Source organism: Natator depressus, chromosome 7 (assembly GCF_965152275.1).
Source record: "Natator depressus isolate rNatDep1 chromosome 7, rNatDep2.hap1, whole genome shotgun sequence".
NCBI lineage: Eukaryota > Metazoa > Chordata > Testudines > Cheloniidae > Natator > Natator depressus.
This window is the reverse complement of record NC_134240.1, coordinates 87,134,910-87,150,669: the sequence shown is the minus strand read 5'-3', so window position 1 is coordinate 87,150,669 and position 15,760 is coordinate 87,134,910. Positions and strand designations below refer to the sequence as shown.

The 15,760-nt window shown below is 37.8% G+C and overlaps 1 protein-coding gene across 1 annotated transcript in view; it reads right to left on the bottom strand.

The window, feature by feature from the left end:
* PCDH15 (protocadherin related 15) overlaps window positions 1-15,760 on the bottom strand; it is a 1,310,198-nt gene that overhangs the window by 471,443 nt on the left and 822,995 nt on the right. The window contains exons 6-7 of the mRNA XM_074958998.1: window positions 14,443-14,603; window positions 7,965-8,120 (exon numbers count right to left, since the gene is read on the bottom strand). Coding sequence (XP_074815099.1) covers window positions 7,965-8,120; window positions 14,443-14,603 — 317 coding nt within the window. The remainder of the gene's footprint in view (window positions 1-7,964; window positions 8,121-14,442; window positions 14,604-15,760) is intronic.

Below are 15,760 nucleotides of genomic sequence, written 5' to 3'. Positions count from 1 at the left end.
ATATTGGTCTGCACTTATGACCATGTTCCATTAATGGCTACATCAACCTTCACAGATACCACATCAGACTAATATTGTTGCAACCAACATAACCTCCACAAAAAATTCAATGGAATATTTAAGGTAAGCCACTATAAACTATTGCCTTGACAAACATTTAATGTACATTTCTGCAGTTAGACGTTTTCTTCATCTAAAGACATTTTTTTCAAACCAAGAATAATCCAATGTATCTTCTCCACACACCACTTTCATTGTGGGTCATACTTTCTTAGATATATGTGTGAGTATGAGAGAGAAATACTTAATTTCTCTAACCATGATTTCCTTATGTGCCCATGACAGATCCAAATCATATCTACTTGCTTAGAGTCTTTTAATGACCTATTCTGAACTGTGATGTGGAAAAAAGGTTACTGCTTCTATCCAATATTGTGGCAGAAACTTTTTGTTTTGCAGTGCCGAGCACAAATATGCCACAATCACAGCTGACACCTCTGGGAGCTATTGTAATATAAAAAAATAACTTGACAAAGATGTTAAATCTTCTAACCCTACTTCTTCCAGATTTTCATTTTGGAAAAGTTAATGGCAAATCTCTCAATTTTCTCTTATATTCATTTATTCAGTGCCATAATTTGTATGGTGATTGCAGACAAATAAAAGCCAACATCCAACCTATAAAAAGTTAATTGTCCAAGATCCTAATAGGGTATCTGGTCCACACAGGCAGACCTCTGTGTACATGTGGAATCCACTGGTTTCAGAGATCTGACTGCTCAGATCAGATTGCTGGATCAGTGCCTCAGAGAAGATATGATCAAAAAGGGCTATGAAACACTTGAAGAGTAGAGGGAAGAAAAGACAAGTCTTACACAAGTAAAGCTATATGTTTGCATTGGATAGTAAATGCACTCATTTTGAAGTGGGCCATTTTGAAGTTTTATTATTCCTATGTACTGTTATTTTGGGAGGAACTTGGTGAGGGGAGAAATGAGTGGGAAATTGAAAGAATTAGGTCTTTCAGAAGGTCTCTCAGAAAAAGTGTTTTCTGTATATCATAACTGTCAGGGCTGGGCCGTGGGCAGCCTGTGTGCACTAGTCTACTAAGTTGCAGTCAGGAGACGAGTAGCAGAAACAGGATCAAACCAGGTCAGGATACCAGGAAGTCATGGTCAGGCACCAATTTGCAGGTGGCAGGCAAATAGAATTGAGGTCAAGCTGGGTCAGGATATCAGGAGGTCAGGGAGAGGCACCAAGTTACAGACAGCAAGCAAATAGCAGAGTCTGGGACAAACCAGGGTTGAAAGCCAGAATCTAGGGTCCACAGCAAAACAAGCTCCGAAGCGGAAGCAAACAGGCAGTCCACACTGTTGCTCAGACAGCTCCCTATGATGGCTTCCTGGTTGATAAACCAGCATGAGCCAATCAGTAGGCTGTGAGGGACTGCCACCCAGGACCTGCTGGGCAGTACTTCCTACAGAGCCTAGCTTCACAGGGCCTTCAGCTGAACCCCAACCTAAGCTCTTGTCATAAATTTAAATGGAAGGGTAACCACCTTTCTGTATATAGTGCTATAAAATCCCTCCTGGCCAGAGGCACCATCCTGTTACTTGTAAAGGGTTAAGAAGCTCAGCTAACCTGGCTGGTACCTGACCCAAAGGACCAATAAGGGAACAAGATACTTTCAAATCTTGGGTGGGGGGGGAAGGGTTTTGTCTGTCTGTGTGATACCTTTGCCGGGAACAGATCAGGAATGCAGCCTTTCAACTCCTGTAAAGTTAGTAAGTAATCTAGCTAGAAAATGCATTCGATTTTCTTTTGTTTAATGGCTTGTAAAATTAGCTGTACTGGAGGGAATGTGTATTCCTGTTTTTGTGTCTTTTTGTAACTCAAGGTTTTGCCTAGAGGGATTCTCTATGTTTTGAATCTGATTACCCTGTAAGGTATTTACCATCCTGATTTTACAGAGGTGATTCTTTTACTTTTTCTTTAAATAAAATTCTTCTTTTAAGAATCTGATTGATTTTTCATTGTTCTTAAGATCCAAGGGTTTGGGTCTTTATTCACCTGTACCAACTGGTGAGGATATTATTATCAAGCCTTCCCCAGGAAAGGGGGTGTAGAGCTTGGGGGGATATTTTGGGGGAAGACGGCTCCAAGTGGTCTCTTTCCCTGTTCTTTGTTTAAATCGCTTGGTGGTGGCAGCATACTGTTCAAGGACAAGACAAAGTTTCTACCTTGGGGAAATTTTTAAGAATAAGAATAAGCTTAGGGGGCCTTTCATGTAGGTCCCCACATCTGTACCGTAGAGTTCAGAGTGGGGAAGGAACCTTGACAGCTTCCAGTGGTGATACAGAAGCATCAGCAGCCTAGCACCACTATAGTCCCAGATTCTACTCCACAGGCTCTTACAAAAACATTATAAGTTTCCAGATATTAGAAGGGATGTATGGAAAGAGACTGCTGCCCATTTCTGAATTTAAAGGAGACTCTGAAATTCAGATACATTTGACCTTGCAAATGTTTATCTTCTCTTTCTGTAACACTTGAGGTCTTCTAGTGTGAATGAAAATGAAAGCCTAAGCACAACGATACAAAACAAGTAAAGACATGCAAGATCTATTGGGTCCAGTTCGTCCAGGGCTTTCTGCTAAAGTATGGGGTTGATTTGAAATTTATAATTTTAACATGACAGAAGAGCATATTAGCAAGATTGGGGATTATATTAAAATTAAAATAGAGCTCTCTACTTTTTTTTTTAAATATTCCTTATGATGATTTAAGGACAATTTAAACATAAAAAAAGACTTAAAATATGAGGAATTCAATTTATTAAAATGATTTCCCCCTTGATGTTTCTGATAGTATCTAATAAATTAAACTTTGACCACAAATAGTTTTCTTGTAATTATACTGTCTATAATTATAAAATGCATGTGTGAATATCTAGGATAATCTCCATTATAAATAGATTTCTTTCTGCCAAAGTTTAGAGGTCATACACAAAACATTTTTTTAGTGTCTTAATATTAATTACACAACACAAATATTTTCATTACACCTCATATGTAAACCAAAAAGGGAAACAGAAAGGCCATAGATAAGTCAGAAACAGTTTACTACACTCTTGTAGTTTAAACTGGAAAAATGTTGTATTCTGCTGGTAATTGACACTATCAATAACTTTTTAAAATTACTCTCTAAAACCATCAAGAAAAAAAAAACCTATCAAATTTCAGGAACATACTTTTTTAATTAATAAGAACATTAACTCAAAGAGTACTGCCGAAAGGCATGGGGATGCCATGTCAGAAGATATAAGCATAACAATGATTAAGAAAAATAAAGTATCTTATTAAACCAGGATTCCAACTGGTAACAAGAACACTGCATCTTTGCCCAGTGATGGTACAAATGAGTGACCATAAGATAGTTGTATCATCTTGCTAAAACTCTATATTATTATTTGATACGTTTTTCTCTCTGGATTTTAGGTCAGCTGATAAGAAGAAACTGTTGCTGCTTTACAGTTGTTTGTAGTATGACAATGCCACAAACATCACCTGTCTCTTGTTTTACTTTAAGAAATTATTAGAAACCCTTTGGTGGCTCACATCATAGTGCATATGGGCACTTGAGATTGCTGTGTGTATTTCCTTGATGTGGGGCAAAAAATGCTTCTAGAACAGCTAGCACTGTAAAGACAGAATCCACCATTACCATATAGAGACAGATTTCAAAACAATATTTCATCCTAAGAAGGTCCTTATCAGTCTCATACAAACAGTATTTTGTGACCTCCAAATGCATTCACAAAAAGGAAAGCTATTTGGTGTGTGCGGACAGATAATTCTAGTCAAACTTTCCACTTTGTACAAATACAAAAGATTAAATGTACTGTGCAGATGAAATGTGCTGTTCCCCACAAGTTTCTGGCACACTTTTTAGGGTTTGAGAAGCTGCCTCAGCAAAAATGCTATTCCAGGCATCCAAAACCCCCTGTATTTGCCAGCGGGGATGCAGAGATGAATACTCATGTAAAATTTTGATTTCTAAGAATAATGCATTAAAGTATAAGTCTTAGAGTCTGCTTCTTACTTGCACAAGCTAACAATGCTTATTCTTATGTTTGCTACCAGGGTCCTGTTCTAAATCCTGTTTTGATTCCCTTTAATTTTGCCAGGGAAAACACCACAGATTCATAGATACTAAGGTCAGAAAGGACCATTATGATAATCTAGTCCGACCTCCTGCACAACACAGGCCACAGAATCTCAACCACCCATTCCTGCGAAAAACCTTTCACCTATGTCTGAGCTATTGAAATCCTCAGATCGTGGTTTAAAGACTTCAAGGAGCAGAGAATCCTCCAGCAAGTGACCCGTGCCCCATGCTACAGAGGAAGGCAAAAAACCTCCAGGGTCTCTTCCATTCTGCCCTGGAGGAAAATTTCTTCCCGACCCCAAATATGGCGATCAGCTAAACCCTGAGCATATGGGCAAGATTCACCAGCCAGATACCCATCACCCGGAACCATTTCAAGGTTATAGTCCAGCCACAAGAGTTTCCCCCCCCCCCGCACTTCTTGTGCAAAGATAGAAGGAAATTACTCTAACAGTTTCACAGTTGAAGGCAACTGATATGTAATATGTTTAGATTATTCACAGTGTGGCTAAGTCCTTTTTGTGTAACTAGAATTTCAAAAATACTTAGTTTTAGGACATAAAACTTGGCATTCTCCAAAATCATCTACACCAGTTAGTTATTCAGTCCACACTGGTTAGTTTTATTTATGTAATTAAAGATGGCAACAATACATGAAAACAAAGCGACTGAACTAAGATTGTATAGCAAACATTGACTCCTCCTAATTTTGGAGTGTTTTACTTTGCATTCCTAATGTTCTTTTAATAGTGAGGTGGCTTTTAATGTAATTTCTTAAGTTTTACAAAAAGGAAACTGAAACCCCACAAATGTTCTACAATGTGGAACTATATTGCCCTCCACAAAGGTCATTAGTAGGTTAGAACCTCTAGAATCAGAGCAAACAGAATTCACGTATTCACTTGAGCTATTACAGTAACAAGTAGTAGCAGTAGGTTCCTATCTTCTATATGGAGAAACGTACTTTGCCAGTAGGTTTCACAAATATTTGCTTACAGTAGAAGAATGGTGACACTCAAGAATCCAGGGTTCAGTTGCAGGTTCTGCATGTGAATGTTCTCTAGTCAGAGACCCTTCACTGTCCTCCACATGCTCCTATTGCTGTACTCGTCCTTTGGCTCCTGCCACATCCCATGTTGCTCCTATTTCCCCCCCTTCCACCAGCTTCTGGCCATGTCCCTTCCCCCTCAGTTTTTACCCATCTGTCCCCCGGTTCTTAGTGCCCCCCTCCCATCACTCCCAGTATACCAATTTTTCTCCTACCCATCCCTTTGTATCCATGTAAGGGTGCTTCCTCCTGCTCCCTCCGTGCTTGCGGATGTAAGGTTATTATAAGGGAGCATTGACAGCATAGGAGAAAGAATGTTTCAGCAACAATGATCAAAAAAGGTAGCCTGAGGCAGAGAGCTGGCATGGGAAATTTCAGCCCAAATGATTGAAGTTGTAACTGAAAACAGAGTCTTATAATAGAAGTTTTAAGTAATCTTAATGCTACCCGTGCTGCCTATCATACTACGTTTATCTTATTTGTCTCTTGATCACACATACTTAATCCTCCTTTTTTCTTGAAGCAAAAAACAAACAAAACAAAAAACTGCTACTAACCTTTCTGTAGTATTGATCTTTGAGCTGTATTGCACATGTCCATTCCAATGTAGGTGTGCACGCACCCTGAGCAAAGCTGCCAAATTTTTTTTTCTCTTAGTAGTATCCATGGAGTCAGGTCCGGCACCCTCTGTTGTTGCATGCTCATAACACTGGTATAAAGGGCCCTGCCAACTGCGAGCAGCAAGATGACACAGAAGGGGCTCAAGCATACCTACACTGGAATGGACATGTGTAAGCAGTCGAAGTAGTAGTAAACTTCTACCCCTACATTTTACTCACTTGCATGAAGAAGATAGTCTCAAAGAACTTTCTGGTCAGAAGTCTGAGAAACCACTTGTGCCTTGTACTGTCACACTCAGCTTGTTTTCTTTTGCATGTGGGTTCTGAGACTTGAGTTTAGACTTATAAATATTCAGTTTCTTTTGATTAAAATACCCAAGTGTCTGGAAAATATACATTTTGGGCTAGATTCTCATTTCAACCACAACCCCTTTCTGGTACATTAGTGACATACAGGGACTGTAGCAGTGGGAAAGGGCTACAGGGAAATTCCTCCAGGGCAGAAGTAGAGGAGGGCTGGCTGGTCTGCCTGGCCGGTCTGCCTGGCCTTATGATACCACCTTCCCAGTCCCCATAGCTCTTGCTGTAATAGCAGGGCCTCACAATTGCTATAATGCTGAACCACCCTAACCACTGGAGCAGCCCAGAATACAGGAGAGGTATAAAGCTACTTTTACTTCTTCCCTGTGTACTGAAAAGCCCAGCACAAAACCACACCTGTTATCTGCATATACACTTTTATTGGGCTCGGCAGAAGTTTTGGATGAACACCTCAGATTCAAGTTTATTTATTAAATGGCTTTTTTCCCCTCACCCACTTCTGGCATGACAACTCATGGTTTATTCAGAATGGGGGAAATTATCTGGGGTCAATAGTCAAGATGTTTCAGTGTCTTCCCATTGACTTTAATGTCACCCACCCCAGTTTTTCCCTGGGTTGTACAATGGATGGGTACTTGAAGTCAGTTTTGTGTAAACAAATGGTGTGGGAGGTAGCCCCTCTCTGCCTGATCACTCCACCAGCCTGCTGTGAGGTAATGCTAAAGTTGCACCACAGTTGCCATTTTCTACATACATATATATATATGTATATATTCTTAACCATGGTCTGTACATATCTCATAAAGACCATCAAGTTCAGAATATTACAAGCTTTCACAAAAAGCCATACTCAATATGGTTTTATAGCACAATCACATAGTATGCAATCAGTTGGTTTAACTGCTTGTTTTTGGCGTTGAAACCTTCTGCTCTCCCATTGTGGTGTCTGGACCTTGATTGTCACACCCACCAAGCTGAGTTGCCAGGAACTCTTACTCTCTGTGCTGGCTACCATTGTTATCCAATATAATGTTAATATATAAAAATAAAAAGGAATCAAGTGAAGTGAGACAGGCAGAGGAGAGAAAGTAAACAGAATAACTTAGTTTTCACAAATATAGCAAAATCCATCCCTCAGTTCCCCAAATCTCAGATCTCTTGTTTACTGAGTTAGTTTGCAGTTCCAATCATTCCCTGACACATAAACAAGATAAGTCAAAATAATTCCATTTGTGAGGCCACTTAATGTACAGAATAGAAGTAAATTAAACGTTTACACTGGAATACAACTTTGTCAAAGGATTATTGTTTCTCTCTTTAAAAAAATGACTCCTGACTTGGCATTTGTTTTCCACAAGTTCCTCAGTTGTGCCCCTGCATTTATGTAGTAATAGGAAAGCATTATCTTATGACACTGTTCAATTCTGTTGATATAATTATATATTCAATTATTTTTATTGCACTTAAACTGATGCTTTTATTCTTTGTGATCCAGTGTAAGGATCTGGTTTCTTCAGCAAATGGCTCCCTAATGCTTACAAGGTAAAACTATACAAGCACTCTGCTGAGAACTGTGCCAAACTTTCTGCTGTATTTGCAGATTAACAGCTTACATATTAAAAACTCCAATATAATAACCATGCCACATCTTCTAGAAAAAAAATTATCTAGAAACAAAAGGGATTCTTACAATTGAAGGGGTTTTTTTAATATGAAAACAAGAAAGAGGATGGGAAGAAGCATTTTCCAACTGTAATCTACACCAAGGAAATGGAGAAAAGGAAAAAAAGATATTAAGTGAAGCTGACCTCATTTACTGCCACATAGTACCGCTGCTTCTGAAAACGAGGGGAGTTATCATTCCTGTCCCTCACCACAATCCGTACTTCGTGGTAGATAACTGTGCCAACTTTTTTGTTAATGCACTGGACTTGAACAACAATGGATTGAATCGACATTGGTGGCTGTAAATGAGAAAACACATATTTATAATACACAGAAAGGTGAGGCATAGACTCAACTTCCTCACTACAGTCAATATTGCCTGTTTACTATAGACAACTATGTTTTCTATATCATTCTATTTACTGTTATTTTACATTTCTGGATTAGAAAGTTTCTCAGGGACAGTGCCCTGAACAAAACAACCTAGACCTATTTTTGCAACATGTTTAAAAAAAAAGTTAGGTAGAACTAACACATGCCTCTCATATAGCTTCTCTTGCAGCTTGTCAGTTCTACTAGCATGTTGCTGCATATTTCAAAGTAAAGATAGTGATTTTTAAAAATTTATTATCAATTGACACATTCAGAGGACAATAAAATGACATATCTTTGTATGAATATTCAAAATATTGCAAAAGAGACTGATAAAATATATGTCTTTCCATTACAATTTCTAATCCCATTTTGAGTAGTAGTGTTTGAATTGAAAGGTCACACAGTTCTTGGAAACAGCATCAAGTGCACTAACACATCACTTACAGTTGCCAAGTATTCATAATTTAAAAACAGCCAGGTCACCTGTAAGGGTAGGCATGCCAGAGTCCAGTTCCTTCTACAGCTGTAAGGGGCACTGACAGAATTTAGCCAGCAATACATTCTAGAGGTAATGGATAATGCTCTAGATAAGAACTTCCTGTGGCTAATATAACATACATTGTAATCTTACATTCAAATAGATTACATTCTACTGTATAGGAAGGTCGTAAATATGTCAGCAGCAAGCATGCTTAGTAGATTAGTGAGAGTTTAGGGACTGAAAAATGCTTATGAATGTACTTGAAAAAAACAGGGATTGTGTGTCAGAACTAAATCTGTAAATCAGTCAGGCTAATTTAATTTAATGTATTTCCTTAAATAGGTTCATTCAAGTAAGTACAATAATGATCCATTTTACCAAATGTTCCATTAGTTACCAACGCTAACATATACAAAACACAAACATTTGTTTTTCTTCTATATTAAATACCCACAATTTAACAACAAAGTATGGGCATACTGGATCTATTCAGCAATATAACCAATTTTTACATTATATTTTTACAAATCATTCAGAGCTCAAGGTACAGCTGTTTCTTATATGGCAAGCATATTCAGGGACGGTCTTTAAGAAATGCATAATTTACTTGATAAAATTAAATCGTTACTAAAGCTGTGTTACAATGTCAACATATTTATTCATATACTCGAAAAAATCCCAAAAAATCTAATTCCATAAAAATGATTTGTGAAACTATGACTCTTCTCTTTGTGAAATGAAAAATAATGAAAAAATGGGCCTTAAGTAAACAAGGGGTGATGTCTTTCTGTTAAATCTCATCTCTGTATTCCTACCATTCCCATGTGGCTAGTTCTCAGGATACTCAAGAGACAGCTTTTTTTTCATTCTGTATTATCTTCTGTGACAGCAGCTGTGCCCTAGTGAGGACCTCTAATTGACAGTTTCTAGATAGAGCAGAACCTCAGAGTTATGAACTGACTGGTCAACCACACACCTCAGTTGGAACTGGAAGTAAATGATCAGGCAGCATATATATATATATATATAAAAAGACAGCCCCCCCAACCCCCGCATCAAATACAGTACAGCCCTGTGTTAAATGTAAACTACTAAAAAAATAAAGAGAGGGGTTTAAAAAAAAATATTTGACAAGGTAAGGAAACTTTTCCTGGACTTGCTTCATTTAAATTAAGATACTTAAAAGCAGCATTTTCTTCTGCATGATAAAGTTTTAAAGCTGTATTAAGTCAATGTTCAGTTGTAAACTTTTGAAAGAACAACCATAAAGTTTTGTTCAGAGTACAAACAACCTCCATTCCCGAGGTGTTTGCATGACTCTTGACTCTGAAATTTTCTGTCCCCATTGCTCTGACTGAGCCAAGGTATATTTATCTTTTGCATATTAGATAAGGCCCATATATTTTGCTTAAGGGTGCAGATGATCTTAGAATATACCTATAGACTCCGGGTGAGTCTGTTTATGTGGGTATTGATATTTAGTGCATTCTTCCCCCACCCCCATTTTACACAAGCACTCAGTTTGTTGTTGGTGCGTCTGCAAACAAAAATTGAACTTTAAAAACAAATAAGTGGCCCAATAAGAACACAGTGATATCGTCAGAACCATACAGGCAGTACATATGTGTGGATGAGGCCCACATAACACAGAGAGTTGCCCATGCGGCCTATGATGGTAAATAGGCTGAGAACCAGTGGCTTGGACTGTTCAGAAAAAGTACACTGTTCGTACTCACAAATTCAATCAGTTGAATCGAATAAGATCTGCTCCTCCTCCCTCAAAATAGTAAAACAACAAACAACCTTGGAAACAAGCTAAACCCAAACTTTTTAAAGCTTCATTTCTTTAAAAAAAATAAATTAAACACACACCAGTTATTGCTCTTATGTTACAAACCGACATGTGCTAGGGCTCCATCAGATGAGAGGTACCCCAAAACTTACTATGTGCCTGAGAGCTCGTGAGGTTTAAAGAAAGCTTAAGATATGAAGTGGTTGTCAGCTTAGGGAGGTTTAGAACAGTTCCTGTGTGTTTGGCAAGAGGGAAGGATCTCTTTTGGCTCACTTAGTAGATGTGCTGTCTAAGGACCTGAGAAATTAATATCTCAGTTTTGGTAATATGCAAGATACACAGTATAAATTTCCATAATGTTTGATCTCAGAGTAAGTTTCACTGAATATTCATTTGTGTGTTGGTCAAAGAGACAGGTAAAACAAAGGAGAGAAAAGGAGAATAGGTGTTTCCAGGTTCAGGCCAGGTGAAAATCTAACAACTGATTTCATCTGGATCACAAAGAGTAGTAAATCGACATGGAAGGGATAGATGGGAGATGGAAAAATCGGAAGGGACCTCAGGAGGATTACATTAATTTACTGCAAGAATAAAACTGTACTTTTCGAGTACAGTGGGACTTCAATTTCTGCTGGATACCCAGAGACTCCTATACTAATTTGATTTTCAAGTTCAAATAAACCCCAAAAATTGAAAGTTAAAACTCCATCAAACTATCAAGTTTCATAGAGTTTTCAAATGGAACATTGCCAAAGATCTAATGTTTTTCTAGATTTTGTATGGTTTCAGGCTTTGATATGAAGGGTTTGCATGACTCCAGTTTTGAATGTTTAAGAAAATCTAATGAGCTCATGAAATAAACATAAGTATTTTTTACATTAAATAAATGCAGCCAGAGTCTCTTCAGAATTCCACAGATCCTACAGGTATTCCTGTTTCTGAAGAGGAGTTGTGTAGCAGGGCTTTTGAGGGAGGCAAGGATCTTGAAGACATGAGGGGACCCTTACCTACCTTTTTCCACTGGGATTTTTACATTTTCTTTATTTTTTGACTGAGGCCACATGTATTCTCAAAATATTTCTGTTCACAGTCAAAGAAATTTGTGAGGCAAACATGCAGAATTTCATTCCACACTCACCCTTTTGTATTTGTCCATTACTAATATTATATAATTAATTAACTGTAAAACAAGCAATGGATGGCACCAAAATCATAACAGTAGAATATGCTGGAAATATTGTGCAATATTGCATATTGCATATTGTACAATAATGCATAAAAGCCTAAAATAAATGTACATCCATTTCCCATGTAGTGACCTATTTGTTTCTCTTTCTTGAGAATGTTGCCATGGTGGAGCATTAACATAAATTCATAGCACTATAAACCACTTTCAGCTGCAATCAAGCCACTGTTAACCAATACAGAACAGCAATCAGGTCAGCAAGTTCTCTGACTAGATAGTGTATGGCATATGGAAGGTACAGGTATTCACATTACATTTTGAAAGGCATGTTTATCGGTCTAGAATAGTCTAAATATAGTCACCTCCAGTTCAGCTACCGTGTATCCCTGACAGTGAAGCAGTGCTTTTCAGAACACAACTTTTATAATTCTGTAAACACAGTTACATTAGCACAATCTGGAAGCAGAACGGTTACAAATAAACAGTCTAAATCTCAATATAGCGCCAACAGAGCTATGCTACGTATAAAGGTTGAATCAAGGCATCTTTCTCAGTTTTCAATATCCACATGAACAGAGATCTTAAGCTGGTGTAAACTGGCACAGCAACTTTGATTTCAATTAAGCAGAGGACCTGGCTCAAAAAAAGTACTTTCTTGCAGAATGTGAAATTTTAAAATAACCAGAAGGATGAGAGAAGAGACTAAAAACAATTAGATTTTTAAAATAAATCTGTTTTTTTATAAAATCAAGTCATTGCACCAGATGACAAAGTTCAAATATATAAGTCTGCATTGAACAATGTTTTTTAAAAGGGACACAGCGAAGAAAAATTATAGTGGTTGGTTTTGATCTATAAAAGTCTATGTGGTTTAGATCTTGGCTATTTAAGAGACTCTGCCCTCCTTTAATTTAATGTTTGTGTGCTGTTCTTAGTGTCCAAATTCACCCACTCTCCGGCATAGGTAGTTATTGTTCACTTAAACAGAAACAAAAAATAAAATTTAAGTGTGCTTCTGAGTTTGTCTTATTCCTACGGTTTTTCCCTGGCCCTTGTTAGAGCTAAAAGAACTCACTTAGTGCAGTGAGTTTGGAAGAATAGTTCTGCATGTCTATGCTGGGTCCTAGGATGTCAGGTTCTACTACAGTCTCTCTCCTTATATTCTATCCAAAACCGGAGCTCAGATGAAGCACAGGGGATGCTCCAAGCCCTATCTACACATGTCTTTGTCCAAAGAGATTATTTAAGAGGGGCTTGAGTTTCTTTGTTGGGAAGTTGGTAGAGTTTCCTGTGCCCATTCTGCTGTGCGTTTCTCTACATGACTTTGCTAATTATGTACAGATATTTAGAGAATGTGATGGGTACACTTTGCAAATGAATAAAAAATACAAAATAAGGAAAATTGCATTCAATTAGGCAAATATATATATGTAAATTAAATCAGGGATAATTTAAATAAAACTAATTACATTTCATTATTACTCTTTGTTTACTTAATGCATTTATTTCACTATACACAATGAAAATAAACTAGTCATTTGGGACCTAATCTATGCCCACTGCAGTCAACAGAAAGATTCCTATTGACTTTAGCAGGTTTCAGATCAGGCCCTTTCACTTCTGTCTATAGTCAGTTTTGAGTTGATTTTACATTCAGGCTTCTTGTATTAACACACTGCTACAATGACTGGTGAGCAAACATGTAGGAGGGATACCGATTTGTTTTTAGGAGTATTTCTACTGAATGAAATATACATCAATGAAAACATTTCTGTTGGCCTTAGATTTTGCAAAGGTTTGTTTTTATAGAACCCAGATTTGATATGATAATGCTCCTTTAAGATTTGTGAGGACTAAACAAAGGAAACAACACAAGGTATAAACTGGTGTTCTGAGTAAGAACACAACATGCTTATTTGAATCCTCTGAGGTCCTCTTATGTCTACATAATTGGGCTCTAAGTCTCACAAGTCTAGATTCTCACAATTTTTTTTTTTTTTTACTCCTTGCTTCTGGCTGGACTAGTGCCCCAGGAGAGGACTCTCATGAGGTAGGTATTTCAACACTTCCGCTTCCATCCAGAATCAGAAAGCAAAGTTATGTGAAAACAAAAATAAAAATGTAGAGGGGAGTAAAAAAAAAAATCTACCTACATTTTTTTTTTTAAAGTTGAGTTTAGGTCAGTTTATTTTCACCAGCTCACACATCTCTACTTGACTGCAGTCTCAACTTGTTTGTTGTACAAACTTTTAGGCATGTACCTAGACAGGTATCTGTAGCAGGTGACAAGTTAATATCAGGAACCAAGTTAACTTGCCCAGGCACCCTTTCTATATCTTCTAGAAAGAGAACTAGATGCATTTTTCATCTCCTTGAAATTATTATGTTTATGATAAATCTTGAACATTAAAAACAAACAAAAACATTAATAAGGGAGTGTGCAACAATACATGGCACTATTAACTTGTTACTGAATGTATATAACTACGTAGGTACAACTTGTAAAAGTGAACTTCCCATGCTGTTGAATGTATTGATTATGTCATGAAATACCATTAATTTAAAATAGATGCAGAGATGTCTTCTGTCCAACAACATGAAGGAATACCCATGGTGTGTCTATAAAACAGCGCGTCAGAATGTTTCCTGGATCCAGTTACTACTTTACCTATTTTTTTTCTAGTCACCCTTAGAAAACTTTCTATTTCTAACTATTAAATGCTTGCTTCCCTGGTCGAAGATTTAGGGGGTGGGGGTGGGGGGAGTCTGGAAAATAAACAAACTAACATCTCTGTCCAGAAGTCGTCCAGTACTGTTTAGGTACAGCCTCTGGCTGATAGGATCCAGAATCACCCAGTAATCGATGTTGTCCTTCAATGATAGTTCAATAGTGGGGTCAGTCCCTCCTGCTGTCCCTTTTATTAGCATACTGTCCACTAGGATAGTGCCTGCAAGAAAAAAAAAAAAAAGAGAGAGAGAGAGAGAGAATAGGTTCATATGTGTGTACTATACAGCAAATTTCAATGCATTTGAATAATTCACTTTCATTCTAATTCTTTTTTTAAAAATATTGTGGGTTTTAATGGTATTAAAAAGAGAACATTCCACCTCAAAAGGCCTATTTTGGATAGCTGTGGTATAAACTATTCCAGGGACCTCTGGAATAAACTCTTTATACAAAACACTGCAAGTTTTACCTTGGTTATTAGACCCACTATCTAGGTTCTTATTTTCTGTTAACCTAATGATTCCCCCGTCCCCCAGTCATCTTATCATCCAACATTATCATGAACAAAGGAAAATACTGTAACAGAGACTAATATTTCAATTCAGTGACTAAGGCTTCTGATATAAAGAGTGCATCAGAAAATAGAAGAAGAAAAAGAAAAGGAAATAAAATGTAACAGTAGTAATGGATGGTATATCTACACTGCAATGTAAGCCCAGGGTTAGTAGAGCTTGAGTTAGCAGACCCTGGGTTTGCTAACCTAGGGTTTGAGTGTTTACATTCATTTGTAACCCCAGGTAGGACGGACTCTTATGGACTCCTGGGGCTCCAGCATCTACACTGCAATAAGAGAGCCTGAGTCCAACCACCCATATCCCAGACTTCCTAGCGCCCTCCCAAAATGTCACCATTCTAACCTTTTGTTCACAGAGTAATGTGGGAAAACTTGACTGTCGACCAAACTTGACTGTCCAGAAGACAAAGTAAGTTGGCCCATGGGATTGGGGGATACTTTTGGCAGACTCCCAGAGGATAAGTCCTCTGCATCCACACTGCAAAGGAAAAGCATTTGAAACCTGGGTGTCAGCTTGACTTAGGCTTGGGCCCTCCATCCCCATAGGGTGCTGGGGCTCTGGGTCTGAGCCCTGGGTTAGCACAATGTGAATAGAGACAGAAGGACGAGAGGTTAGGCTTGACCACGAGTTCCAACCCTGGACTTCACTGCAGTGTAAACGTATATACAATATCTATGGAAAGATTTCATTTTTTGTGTAGCTCTATAAGAGAAAAACAAATTGTAGCATAAAGAAATAAAAAACTAGACTCTACAAAATAAAAGCACTGCAGTTTCCCCCTCTATGATGTAGCATTTCTGGG